The following is a 13,751-nucleotide window of genomic DNA, read 5'->3' on the forward strand; positions in this document are numbered from 1 at the left end:
ATTCACTTGGTAGAGAGCCTTTGAGGATTCATTCTATGTACCTCAATAACCAGACATGACTATGTTGACTGCCATATCTCTGAGACCATCGGCCGCTTTTATGATCCGCTCCCGGAAATCCGGAGCCGGTTTCCGAACCCCGAATCTCGGCCGACTGGGCCTCTTTCCCCGCACATCACGATTCGGAATCTGTTTCATCACTCCTCATCACTGCTATAAAGAGGACAAAAACTCTGCGTCAATGTGTACAGTAGCCGGCTTAGCTACGTCTTTATAAATCCTTGTCAATATGAATAGCTTCCCCCTTGCAGGCTTTCTGGGCTACACGGCAAAAACGTTTAGCTACAAGACCACTTCGGATGGCGACATTTCTGTTGATGTCGTCTACCCGGAGGAGACGGATGGTTCTCCTAGTACTGTTCTCATCCATTATCACGGCGGATTCCTAGTGAGTTAACTGGTTCCTCATGCATGACATGCTGCTAACTTACTGAAACAGATTTTTGGTGACAGATACAGTTTCTTGCCGTACTGGCTGGTTCACGCCTGTACCTCTCGCAAATGGATCTTTGTGACGCCCGAATATCGTCTAATTCCGGAGACGACGGCACACAGCGCTGTTGAGGATGCCGCAGATGCTTACGAGTGGGTTCGGTCCTCACTTCCAGGTCTCCTGGGTCGCTCAATCGGCTCGGTCCTGGTATCGGGCTCGAGTGCCGGAGGTTACTTGGCACTCACGACGGGAACCTTGGCCAAACAGAAGCCCGAAGCTTTGTTGCCCATCTATGGGATGCTTGATCCTGCCGGGTCTCGCTATACGACACCTGGCTCTAGCATCTTTGGTCAACCCGTCTTCGACACAAAGCCCGTCCTTCAGCAGTTCCCCAAGAAGAAGGAAAACGAAGAGAGAAAGTCCATCTCTGCTTGCCCTCAAACTGAAGATTCAGCAAATGATCCCAGGTTCTCTCTAGCGGCGGCACTCCATATCGAAGCCCTGTTCCCCGATTACATAACCGGCGTCGACGGCCTGAGCCGTGCACTTGCCGAGGAGGGCATCAAGGCAATCCCCGAGAAAGACAAGAAGCTCTTCCCACTGTCGTTTGGGAACTTGGTTGATCTTCCCCGTACCTTTCTGCTCCACGGCGTCAATGATTCAGCTGTACCCATCGAGAACAGCGTGACCGCAGCTGAGAAGCTTCGGGCGGCGACATCGAGCGAAATCATCACCGAGTTCCCCGAGGATGCGGAACATGGGTTTGATTGTAGGATCGGTAATGTCAACGTGGAAGGAAAGGAAGGGGATAAAGTCCTCGCAGTGGAGAGCCTGAGGAGGGCTATTCAGTTCCTGGAATCGTCGGTTATCAAACCATAGCAGCTGGGATGAGTGCGCCGTGGTCGATCGTCGCGTTGATCGATAATTCACTACTCTTATTAGTGAATACTGCGAGAGTTTTTAGATATGAGATATGTCTCGTCTGAAGTCTTTTAGAAGTCGCCAGCTTATAAAAATCTGCATAGTCCTCACGAGATAAAGGTCTGACAGGAATTGCATAATAGCCTTTGAGACCACCAGGCTCCAGTCCCGACCAGTGTAACCACTCGCAATTTGTGGCTTGACAGAACTGCTTTCACTGGCTGTGACTGCATGCCGGGTTGAGGTCAGACCAATAAAGACCCCAGTAACTATAAAGGATTGCCTGCTTGCCCAGGCCAGGCTCCAAGGCAGAGCGGAGACAGATGTCCTGCCATCATTTGTGGATGCTGCTCAGCCCCCTCCTCTTCTCTGCAGCACACTGATATCTACCTATCTTGACATCGTTATTTGCGCATAAATCCACGGCCAACCTTCCTTCCACATCCTCCACTTCAATTTCGCGTGCTTGAAGTCAGCATCCTACAACCTTTCCGACCTCCCTGCCGAGGATTACACCCAGCGAGAAAACCACCACAATGACATCCACATGGCTGGCCCCGCCATCGTTCTACTCAAAACGGCTGGCGCCCAATGAGATACGGCTTATGGCCCTGCTACCAGGAAGATGGAAAGATCCAATATCTTGCCAGATTGGCATAGACTCGCTGCTGAAAAAGGAGCGGCGAAACGATTACAAGGCCCTGTCGTACGCATGGGGTCTGAGGAGCCGCTCAGACCCACCACATATCCGAGTGCAGGACACAATGCTTCCCATAACAGTCAATCTTGAGTGCGCCCTGAGACACCTTCGATTACCAGATGAGCCCTTAATCCTGTGGGTTGACGCAATAGTAAGTGGGCTCCTCTCGCTACGGAAATGGCATTCTAACTCGAGATGAGTGTATCAACCAAGCCGATGTTTTTGAGAGGACTACTCAAGTCTCGCGCATGGCAGACATCTACAGCGAGGCCACTGAGGTCATCGTCTTCCTTGGTGGCGGCCCGGGCCGTCAGATGAAGGGTTCCGAGAAGCACAAGGACCCTGGACCATGTATCGTTTTCACAAATACATATTTGGACGACAGCTTAACGAAACGGGCTCTCTTGAATTGGACCACGCCAGGCCGCCGGAAACCGATCACTCCCTTTGACCTTTTCTGCCTCCTAAGGGTCTTGTCGCAACCTCGCAAAACATCTGACCCGTTCGAGCCCTTGAGAGAAGTTCCAGACGTCTATCTCACAGTTATGTTCGAGGGTTTGCGACAAATGCTCACAGCCCGCTGGTGGGACCGTATTTGGGTTGTGCAAGAGGCGGTGATTGCCAAGAAGATTACACTGAGATATGGGGGTGTTTCTGCTCCATGGGAGATGCTTGCTGATGCTGCTTCGACACACTTCCAGCGAGCTGAAGCTCACTATGCTAGCCCAGTTCCGAGGAATGATGTCAAAGTCTTGAATCTCCTCTCACGAGTACAAGACATTGACAGCTTCCGCCGAGCGTGGGGAGAAAACGAGAAGCCCAAAATCTTGTCACTTTTGAGGGAATTCAGCAACCGCAAAGCTTCCGACGAGCGAGACAAGGTGTATGCCTTGCTCGGCCTATGCGACCAAGATACCGGCATCAGGCCAGATTACTCGTCCGAGGTCCGAGAAACGTACATGCTGGCCACTATTGACATTATCCTACACAATCGGTCCCTCTCAGTGCTCACGGGAGACCTTGGCCGGAAAGAGAGGCGAGACCTGCCGTCATGGGTTCCAGATTGGAGTGCCACATTTGACGAACATGATCGAAAACGGGTTCGACTTTTCAACCACTACAATGCCTGCGGAGATGCAAGCTGCAGCATATTGGAACATGACAAAATTGGAGGGCATATTGAAGACGAGATCACCTCTTTAGCCATGAGCCTAGAGCTGACGCCCGCTCCGATATCTCGTCCACCGGATTCTCTTTCGGAAATCCTCATGCAGTACAAATCCGCCCATCCGGAAGCCAGAAGTGCCTGCGACAGGTTGATTGCATGCTGCAGGTCAGACGGCCAACCAGATATCGAACCCTGGATTGACTACAGCATCGTTGAATTCGAGCCCCTCAAGTGGGAAGGTTGCTTGAAAGTGAGCGGCTGTTGCATTGGCACTGTAGAGAAGACAATGCCACCCCTTTACTCATCTTCCGACATGGACGCAGTTTCAGACGCAATCACTGCCTGGCACAAACACGCAGAGTTGTCACAGCCTCTTGATTTTAGACGGAATGACTTTGTGTCTACAATCTTGTCAGGTGTCAAAAAGACTCCAAACGGATTCGAAAGACTTGGGGCAGACGACGAACTGGCAATAAGCTACTGGTACCGATGCAAGATTGAGAAAGAGGACCTGGACTGGCCAGACCCGAACCTAGCACCGCCTACACCTGAAACTTTGGATGGTTTCACTGAAGTCATGCGCTTGTCCGTTACCAATCGGACCTTCTTCATCATACGAGGCGGCGGGATGGGCCTGGGTCCAGCTTCCATTGCCAAAGGTGATGAGATACATGCACTTCCTGGTGGCAAGCTGCCGTTCGTTCTCCGGAGTGTGAAACCTCCAGAAGACCTTGATCCTTGGCCCCATGCTTTGGAGCCCACGACATACAATTTAGTTGGCGACTGCTTCCTCCACGGCGCGATGGACTATCAGCTGGGCTCCCTTCAACGCGCGGGTCTTCCAGCGAAGTTCTTTCATCAGGTGGCGGACATACTACAAAATAAATGGGAGAGCTGTGGCCGAAAGTTGGGGGAAATACTCGGCTTGCAAGCAAAAGAATGGCCTGGAGAGTTAGAATGGCCTGAAATATCCCAATGGGATGAGGAACATCAACGAGATCTCCGACACCACTTGAACGGGATCTACGGGATCTACGAAAGACAGAAGCTGCCTAAGGGCGAGGAGAGACCCAGAGGGAGGGGAGTACTTAGGAGCGAATATGAATTTATCAGCAAGAGGATGAATGGGCTATCCCTTGATTGGGCGAAGTTGACGAGAGTAGGGTTGGAGATTGAGAAGAGATTTATATATTTAGTCTAGAATAATAGAGGAATCTTTCGTTCTGCGAAATCGTAGCATCTTGGTGCTAGTTAGCAGTCAAGGCCTCTTATGCCAGAGTATTCATGAGCATTGAGCTAGCTTTACGTAGTCGGCATGTGGCCACTGTGGTAGCATTGGGACATGATGCTGTGATGTGTTGATAATGTGTTCTTTGTTATAATTGAAGCCTGGCCCTCGGTGTGATAACTGAGCCAGAAGACCGCACCTAATGACCTTGTTGTTTTGTTATGCAGAATGAATACCGCCGAGTCCGCCTCCGAAAACGATGCCGAAGCACCGTCCAGATAACAATGTCATCGCCAAATACGTCCGGCTTTCACTGATAACGGCATGTCAAGATCTGACCCTTGCGGAGATTTTTGTTCTTAGGATCATGGCTTTCGTACCAGGCGTGTCCCTCTTAAGACCAGGTATTACGTATTGGTTCACCTCGGGGAGTTGCAAGTCAATAGGGTTACTGACGGCGAACTATCATGTCAGATGACAAGAAGCACCAGATAGATGGGCGCATTAGTTATGCAACTGAGTTCAATACCGCTACCCTACCATTTACCAGTGTTGACAGGCCCCGAATGCAACCCTGGATATCCTTATCAACGACATACTCAACAAGCTCATGGTTCTTGGCCCACACTAACCGCCAAACATTATGCCCCACAGTATTGGAACCGATATCGAGGCGATCCTGGGGCTGTTGGCAGACCGCTAAGCTAAAAGCTACACCTAGGTATGTAGAGGCGACTTAGTAGTCCTTGAGCGAGTGGACCGAGCACGAGCATGAGTGTGGCAAGGGTTCGCTCGCTAGAGGTCGCCTGTTTGCCCACTCCACATCATCAAGGATCTAGAGGGCAAGTCGAGTCGGTGAAGACAGTTGCCCGTTATGGTGGGAGTGTGGTTGAGTAGAACCCGAGGTGTCAAGAGGTGAATGCCAAGGGATGGAAAGTCTTGAATTTCGCCCAGAAAGCCAAGTAGAGTCCATTGTTGAATAAAATGCCCGAATGTAACTTACTCACCCCAACACGTAACCTGTTTTAGTCTGTACGCTCTCACCTGCCTGTCTTTCTCTACCCCAACCCCGACTGAGTAAACGGGGAGTTGACGGCGAATTTACCAACCAAAAGCAGCCTCGTGCGGGGAGAGATACGAGACCAGATATCTCGGATCATTTCTCGGCGCAAGGTAGTGAGCATCAAATCCCTGGGGCAGTTGGAAAGATGCGCAAATCGTGGTTTTGTACTCGGCCAGAATTGTTCAAGATCTCCTACGCCGATAAGCCCAATGATACAGAACATGTGCATGTCTTCTGAACGTCTAATTCGGCGAGGTTGTTAATAGGCAGAGAAACAAGGGATCAGGACTCACTGCCGAGAGTGCCGAGAGGACTCATTATTGCTGGACAAAAGTAGGAACTTTGGCCTCGGTCCATAATTAGAACATGCGGCTTTTGCTTGTGTGAGCTTGTTCGATAAGTAGATAACCTTTCACTACCTACCCAGGGGGAACCTAGGGAGAACCCAGGGGTAGGATTGGGTTGGGTTGGATTCAAGTATCGAGACTAGACGGGATTGGGCAAGGAGGTAGAAGCCCCACCTATTCGGTTGCTCCTTCCGTTTTGCATTCGCTCTCGATTTCCGTCTTGACTCGCAATTGATTAGCATGGATCCAAGACGCCGGGGCTATGCCTCCTAGTCCATCAAGGGTGGCTGGACTGGGGATGCTAGGAAACTCAAGGTTTGCTTGCTATTATCTGCATCCCGATTGAATCGGGGCAGCCGGAGTACCCTTCCCCAGGCCTCGCGTCGAGTCTCTCCGCATCAATAAGCCCAGACTCCGACGTGTCGAACCAACTCGGATAAGATCTGGATTGGCTTGAGGAGTCTAGCTGAGTTATCAAGCAGAGGTCGGACCCGCTAGAGCAGCTAAAACTTGGGGAACCCTGTCGTGGGCCTGATCTAAACCCAGTGAGGCGAGGCTTATCAGGATGCACCATTCGTCCTTCTTGTCATTGACGCCAAACCACGCCCAAGCCGTTTTATCGCCCCTGATGAATTCTGCGGTGTGCCCGAACATCACCTTTTTGGCCACTATCAGGACTGTAGGCAGACGTCATCCCTGGTCGCTGCCAGATAAAGGTATATAAAGGACCTGACGTTCGTCTTGCAGTGCCCCCTCGCCTCCTCTAAGCCCTCCTTCCCTCATCTCCCGAACTACAAGATTATCAACAAGACCTGTCTGGTCGACCTTAATCATGGATTCATCCAAGATGGAAAAAAGCCAATACGATCTCGAGGCTCCCACGCCTCTGGCGGCCACGGTCTCGCAAGTTGGAGAGGTCACCAAAGAGCAGCAGGTCGATGCTGTTTTCGGCGCAGTCACAGACAATGGACCAAATTACCGTGCGGTAGGTTACATCGATCAAATCTTTCCTGCGCATAGTGACTGATGTTGAGCAGCTGGGATGGATCGGAACCGTCGCTCTTATGCTCAAGACCCAGATCGGCCTCGGCGTTCTCTCGCTTCCCCACGCTTTTCACACGCTAGGGATGATCCCCGGAGCCATTCTCCTCTGCGCCGTGGCGGGTATCGCTATCTGGACTAGCTACATTGTCGGCGTCTTTAAGCTTAACCATCGCGACGTCTATAGCATCGACGATGCTGGGTATTTGATGTTCGGAAGGATCGGACGCGAGCTCTTTGCCATCGCATTCTGCCTATGTAAGTGGTTCTGGCAGGCAACTTCCCTACGTACGAACCAGGCTCTGACTCTTCCTAGACTGGATTTTTGTGGCAGGATCAGGAATGCTCGGTATCTCGATCGGACTCAACGCTATATCAGTCCATGGAACTTGCACCGCTGTGTTTGTTGCCGTGGCTGCCATTTCCGGCTTCCTCCTCGCGAGTATCCGGACCCTCGGCCGTATTAGCTGGTTGGCCTGGGTTGGATTGGCCTTTATTCTTTGTTCAGGTAAGCCCAATATCCTGGCTGAGACATCCCGCCACGGCCACCTAACGTACATCCAGTCTTCGTCGTCACAATCAGTGTCGGTATTCAGGATCGTCCCGCTGAGGCGCCTCAGACAGGCCCCTGGGAATCAGACTGGCAGCTCATCGGCCATCCCACCTTTTCCCAGGGAGTTGCAGCCGTATCGACACTCATCTTCGCATGCTCGGCCACATCTGCATACTTCGCTATCGTGTGCGAGATGCGGGATCCTCGCGACTTCTCTCGATCCGTTATCACCGCCCAGGTCATCTCCACTATTGTCTACCTGATCGTTGCCGTTGTTGTGTACTACTTCTGCGGCTCTGCTGTTGCCTCCCCAGCGCTCGGATCCGCTGGGCCGTTGATCAAGAAAATCGCGTATGGCTTGGCCTTGCCTGGCCTTCTTGTGACAACTACGATTTGTCTTCATGTAAGCCATGTCCCCCCACCTGTTCTTCAATCCAACTGACGTTATCGAGCTGCCGGCCAAGTACTTCCTTGTTCGTATCTTGAGAGGATCGGAGCACCTGACTGCCAACTCACTCGTCCACTGGTGCACTTGGCTTGGCTGCACTGGCGGTTCCACCCTCATTGCTTATGTGATTGCGAGCGGCATTCCCGTGTTTGGAGACCTCGTCTCTCTGATCGGAGCTCTCTTGGGATTCTGCCTCGCATATCAGCCAACCGGTTGCATGTGGCTGTACGACAACTGGGGCCGACAAAACCGAGATTGGAAGTGGAAGGGCATGGTTGCGTGGTGCGTCTTCATCATTGCTCTGGGTAGCTTCATGACCGTGTCGGGAACGTACGGATCGATTGTCAACATCATTGACTCGCTCAAGAAGTCGGGCGGTACAAGGCCCTGGACCTGCGCCGATAACAGCAACTCGGTGTAGATGATGAGCTCTGCCACCCATAGCTTACCTACCGCGTGCAGAGTGGTAAACCTTACCCTTCAACACTGTAACTTCCAAGATGACTCGATGGTATCAATCATACTACATTCCATGAAGAACAAGCAAATACCAAGTGAAGAACGTATATTGGACATTGAAGAACGAACCTTTCCTGCTTATGGGGAACGACAGGCATCAAGAGTGAACACTGATCGTTATATGCGTGCACTGAAGGCAGACATCGGTTCCCTCTAATTCCCTAGATTGCGATTCTTTAAACGGGATGACGCTTTTTCTAAACAAGGCAATCTATGTCATGTAAAGCCTCGTTCTTTATGACGGTCTCCATCACGCTTCCTAGGTCAATCTAGTCGTAACCAACAAATCTTACTAAACCCTGCAAAGGCGACCGTCGCTCTTCTCCTCCCAGCCTTCGCTTCCTACGCAGGGTGTGCACCATAGGACATCCCTCGGATCGACCTTGCGCTTAATCTTGAGGAGGCGCTCGTAATTTTCGCCCCAGAAGGTATGCTGCCAGTCCTCTTCGAATGGGAATCCCTAAGCAGCATTGTCAGCAAAATCCCTCGCGCTGTGATACGGCTCAAGTAGACTCACCTCATTCATATACGAACCACCGCCAGGAGTTAGTTCACGGAGTGCCTGGAATCTGTCGTTTAGAATCTTTCTGGTCCTTCCTTCGGCTGTTTCATCGAAAGGAGGGTATCCCCATCCCAGCCAGTGGACTGGCAATAGTCAGCGTTTTGTCTTAAGGCTTGAATTTGACTGAAAGCCGTGTTAGTGGTTGACTCACTAGCATGAATGTAGGCTTTTCGCCATGCCGGATGGACGGCATTTCCTCCTCCACGGGGCTTTGCCTTGTTGACTCCCTTTCCAGCTACCATGTACGTTCCCAGCCAACCATCATTGATGAGGATTGGTTTGAGCGCATCAGCCAGCGCATCCAGATCCTTGGTCAGTGTATCCTTGTCTAGCAGCCGTGAGATGAGATACACAGAGCCGCCAGCTTGACCATCATCAAAATTCTCGCTGTACCAATCTGCGAATGAGTCGTATGGTTGAGTGAGAACAAGAAGAGTGACCTGTCCAGGCCAACGCTTCTGGATAGTCTCGTTCAGAGGTTTAAAGATCTTGTTGATCTTTGCTGTATCCTGGGTATCAAGTATGATGGTTTTACCCATCAGACCGGCGACTCTCTCAGGAAGACCAGGGATTGGTACGGGTGGTGGCGAGTCCACAGTGGCCATCAGATAGCCGGACAGGCCGGAGTCAGAGAGGTAAGGGATTTGAGAAGTAGCCCAGGTGACGAGATCTAAAGCAAACGGTGCTTGAGGGAGAGTAAAAGCCATAAAGGAGACCATGGTGAGCTTCTTGGAAGGGTGCGTCATGACAGTGACAGAGGTAAGAACTCCAAAGGTAGATCCTCCTCCCTGATGAGTGTCAGCTGATGTGCAGCGAAGACTAGTACCCGAGATGTGCATAACTTACACCACGTATCGCCCAGAACAAGTCTGAGTGCTGGTCTTCATTCACCGTGATGATTTCACCGTTAGGTGTAACAACCTCCATCTCCAGGACATTATCTGCTGCCAGGCCGTAGTGAGGGGCTAGGATCGAATGCCCACCTCCCGTCACGTAGCCACCCAGCCCCACGGTCTTGGCTCCGCCGCCTACAACAGTGCGACCATTTTCGGCAGCAACATTGTAAAGATCAAGCATCGCTGTTCCAGCTCCGGCAGTGATGGCATCACCGCGTATGGTCTTGCCTGATCCAGAGAGCTTGAACTGACCTTTGTGGTACTGGATCTTGTTGAGGTGGTGTGTCCAGATGGAGAGAGCACCTGACCCAACTGAGCGCCCAAGATAGTCATGTCCGCTGCTCCTTACAACAAGGCGGACGTTTCGCTTCCGGGCTATGAGATGTGCGTCAACTGAGATGTTCGTGCTTTGCTGGCTCATGCGTCATTTACCAAAGTCCACAGCAGCCTTGACATGCTTCGCCGTAGCCGCTTCGGCCACATAAGACGGATAGCCTGCACCAGTGCAAGGAAAGTCTTCAAAGGGGAGACAAGTGTAATTCGCCCAGAGATCCCACATGACAGAGACTGGATCTTGTGCATGGAACTCAAAGGTCCTCCAATCTTGTTGAACGTTGGGACATTGATCTTTGTTGTAGTTTGGCTGCCCGTCGTGGCAAACACCTCCAGGAGGGTTTGGCCTGATGAGCCTACCATCAATGGTCTTGTTAAGCCGAGACCACTCATTGTTTGACGGCCATGCTGAAGTGCCAGGGAACGCCTTGCAGTTCTTGGAGAGGGGTGTTGCCAATGATAAAGTTGGCGCGCAAAGCGCGAGGAGTAGGTTGAAAGAGATCATGCTTGCGTGCCTAGAGATCCTTCACCACTATGTTTGGAAGGGTTACATATTAATAATTTAGTGTCATTGTTCAGATATCTATGCTAGACGCTGATTTTGGAACCTATTCTCCGCCAAGATTTGATCCAAGCGAGATAATTGTGAAAGAAACGGAAAGAGAGCTAAACAGCGCTCTGAATTTAGCCGATGCACATCAGCAGAGCCGTCTGGGCCGACGGCACCGTTCCCGAAGGATTCTTGCAGTGCAGAAAGGGGCAGATTGCAGCTTACCAGTCTTACATACGTGCCGCAGCGTTACAGGCCGTAAGCGCTGCAAGGGTCGTTGGCAACCGAAGGTCCCGAAGGCCCAGACCGTCACAACTTCCGTCCATTTCTATGGGCTGGCTTCAATGTCGTCGTAATGACACTTCATTGGCTGTAGAAGCCCCTGTTTTCTCATATGGGATGGGCAGAGGTCGTACGTATTGACATTCTTTTGTGCAACATAGGCCACTTGAGTACTTGTCTATCTCAATATCGCCGCGACACATAGAGCCCGACTGGATTCTCACAAGAATTTCACTTTATATCCGCCCAAAAGCCTAACTCTTAGACAGTCATCTGCGGCCTTCAAAACTGCAATCGAAGCAGCATGGAGTCAGATCAACGAGGCAGCTTAGACATCACTACGCAAACTGACCCAAATGTGAATAACAGCAAAGTGGCTGAAAACAAGTACAACAACGATGGGCCTCATTCCAAAGAGAAGGTTGAGACCTCTCCTGGAGACTCTGAAAGCAATACAGCCGTCCCGCCGCTACAGACCGATGATGAGACCCCAACTCATCAGTACGCGACACCACGAGAGCTCAGTCTACTGTCAACAGTGTTCACTATTGCCACCTTCATGATAGCAATAGATGGAAGTATCCTTGGTAAGGAAACTTGAGTCGTATACATTTTCCACAAAGATCTAATCACTAACTAACTATAGCGACTGCCATCCCGAAGATCACTAGTGATTTCCGTCGACTCGATGATGTGCCTTGGTATGGAAGCGCCTATCTCCTAACAGAAATGGCATTCCAGCCCACCTTCGGTCGTTTGTATACCCTGTTTGATGCTAGGATTCTCTATCTGGTATCCATCATAATATGTAAGTTGCTTCGGTCCCCCTGAATTTCTTGGCGATTACGTCTAACATGCATTTTGTTAAGTCGAAGCTGGCACAATTCTTTGCGCCGCTGCACCAAATTCGGCATCATTGATCACCGGAAGAGTGATATCTGGAGCTGGAGCTGCTGGGCTTCTCTGCGGAAGTCTGGCAGTGTATGGACGGTCAGTTCCCCTGCGGGCTAGGCCGTTCGGGATGGCCCTCGTCACGAGCATGTATGGCATCGCGGGAGTGCTAGGCCCGACCCTTGGAGGGCTGATCACAGATACGCCTCGGTTGACTTGGCGGTTCTGCTTTTGGTACGTCACTCCTTGAGAACTGCTAATCATATGACTATAAGGATCTGACAGGTGATAGGATAAACCTGCGTAGGTGATCAGTTCCAATTGTCGGAAACCTGCTTATCATGTTTGTAGCCGCCGGAGCCGTGACCTTTGTGATCGCATTCATGATTTTGAAAGCAAAGACACCTGTCCATGGGAAGCTCTCACTGCGTGAGAAACTGAAGCGACTTGACCTGCTCGGTAGCTTCCTGCTCATAGCAGGGCTGGTGTCACTTTTCTTCGCACTGCAATGGGGCGGGACTAGATACCCATGGTCCGATCCGAGGGTCTACGCATGCATAGTGGTCTTTGGAATACTCGCGTCGGCATTTGGAGTGCTACAGGCAACCAAGAAAGAAGAGTAAGATCGTGCCGAGCATTGAGTCACCACGTCTAACAGAATTAATAGGGCTACTATCCCCACGCGTATCCTTTCGCAACGCACTGTGGCAATCAGCTGCGTCTTCAACATGCTCATGTCCATGGCGCACAATACGCACATGTATTACTTGGCGTTCTACTTCCAAGCTGTACTGGGGACCAATGCTGTGACTTCAGGCGTGCGCTGTCTCGCATACGGAATCCCGTGCAGCATCGCAATCATCATCACGGGCGCATGCATCAGCTCCAAAGGCCACTACGTCCCCTTCATGTGGCTGGGGTCAAGCATATTCATCGCTGGGTGTGTGTTGCTACGCGAACTGGACAGAGGTTCTTCGACAGGAGAATGGCTTGGCTTCCAGATCCTCAGCGGAGCGGGAATCGGGCTTGCGGAACAGGTCCCATTCATCGCGGTGCAGGTGGTCCTCCCCGACGATGACATGCCAACCGCCTGTGCCCTGGTCGTCTTCTTTCGTTTATTCGGCGGCGCAGTGGGGCTCAGCATCGCTTCTAACCTCTTCTCCGGGGAGCTCTTCCGGCGACTGGCGAGAGCGCCGGCAGGGATCGATGCCAAAACCATACGGGATGCGGGCGCAGCGGATCTGGCTAAAGCGGTACCGGCGGCTGCGTTGCCGTTAGTCCAGAGGGCTTTCAGTTATGCCGTCTCCAGGGCCTTTGTTCTGCCTATCGTTGTGGCGAGCATGTCGTTGGTTCTGAGCTTCGGGATGCAGAGACGATGGATTCCGGACGACCGAGTGCAGCCGGCTCAAGGAGATGAATCTGCTGTGACTATTGAGACGGCTGGAGCTACGGATTTGGATCAGAGGCAAAATGAAAAGACCGTTTAGATAGAGTATGGAGCCTTGAATTGAAGAATTAGCTAATACATCCACTCTCCTATTGCCGTCAATTACAGTAATCTTTTTCCCGTGGAGATGGAGAGTGCGCTGGGTACAAGAGTGAAGAGCGCAATGGTTCACGAAATCGCCGTGTTAAGAACCAGGCAAATAAAGAGGTCATATCCTAGACGAGTTGATATGGCCTGGATGTCAGTATTGCGGTCATCTGTAGGTAGAAATGCCCCAAGCCGGCAGACTAATTGCAATACATCATTGAA

The 13,751-nt window shown here is 51.4% G+C and overlaps 5 protein-coding genes across 5 annotated transcripts; 4 read left to right on the forward strand and 1 right to left on the reverse strand.

The window, feature by feature from the left end:
- Positions 1–289: 289 nt before the first annotated feature.
- On the forward strand, positions 290–1,372 carry NCS57_00480000 (Abhydrolase-3 domain-containing protein; the record flags this gene model as incomplete). Its single annotated transcript, XM_053054751.1, has 2 exons — positions 290–448; positions 500–1,372. 2 exons carry the CDS (start codon positions 290–292, stop codon positions 1,370–1,372), a joined length of 1,032 nt encoding a protein of 343 aa, XP_052916911.1.
- Positions 1,373–1,950: 578 nt separating this feature from the next.
- NCS57_00480100 (HET domain-containing protein) lies at positions 1,951–4,167 on the forward strand (the record flags this gene model as incomplete). The annotated part of the gene is made up of 3 exons (XM_053054752.1): positions 1,951–2,265; positions 2,315–3,978; positions 4,059–4,167. The coding sequence occupies 3 exons, from the start codon at positions 1,951–1,953 to the stop codon at positions 4,165–4,167; spliced, it is 2,088 nt and encodes a 695-aa protein (XP_052916912.1).
- A 2,585-nt stretch (positions 4,168–6,752) lies between these two features.
- NCS57_00480200 (Aa-trans domain-containing protein) lies at positions 6,753–8,383 on the forward strand (the record flags this gene model as incomplete). The annotated part of the gene is made up of 5 exons (XM_053054753.1): positions 6,753–6,905; positions 6,958–7,219; positions 7,278–7,469; positions 7,526–7,917; positions 7,967–8,383. The coding sequence occupies 5 exons, from the start codon at positions 6,753–6,755 to the stop codon at positions 8,381–8,383; spliced, it is 1,416 nt and encodes a 471-aa protein (XP_052916913.1).
- Positions 8,384–8,773: 390 nt separating this feature from the next.
- On the reverse strand, positions 8,774–10,777 carry NCS57_00480300 (FAD-binding PCMH-type domain-containing protein; the record flags this gene model as incomplete). Its single annotated transcript, XM_053054754.1, has 5 exons — positions 8,774–8,941; positions 8,999–9,126; positions 9,195–9,831; positions 9,890–10,314; positions 10,372–10,777. 5 exons carry the CDS (start codon positions 10,775–10,777, stop codon positions 8,774–8,776), a joined length of 1,764 nt encoding a protein of 587 aa, XP_052916914.1.
- Positions 10,778–11,408: 631 nt separating this feature from the next.
- Positions 11,409–13,482, forward strand: NCS57_00480400 (MFS domain-containing protein; the record flags this gene model as incomplete). The annotated part of the gene is made up of 6 exons (XM_053054755.1): positions 11,409–11,691; positions 11,751–11,912; positions 11,974–12,229; positions 12,288–12,298; positions 12,347–12,614; positions 12,663–13,482. 6 exons carry the CDS (start codon positions 11,409–11,411, stop codon positions 13,480–13,482), a joined length of 1,800 nt encoding a protein of 599 aa, XP_052916915.1.
- Between the last annotated feature and the right edge of the window lie 269 nt (positions 13,483–13,751).

The sequence above is a fragment of the Fusarium keratoplasticum genome, chromosome 3, assembly GCF_025433545.1.
Source record: "Fusarium keratoplasticum isolate Fu6.1 chromosome 3, whole genome shotgun sequence".
Taxonomy (NCBI): domain Eukaryota; kingdom Fungi; phylum Ascomycota; class Sordariomycetes; order Hypocreales; family Nectriaceae; genus Fusarium; species Fusarium keratoplasticum.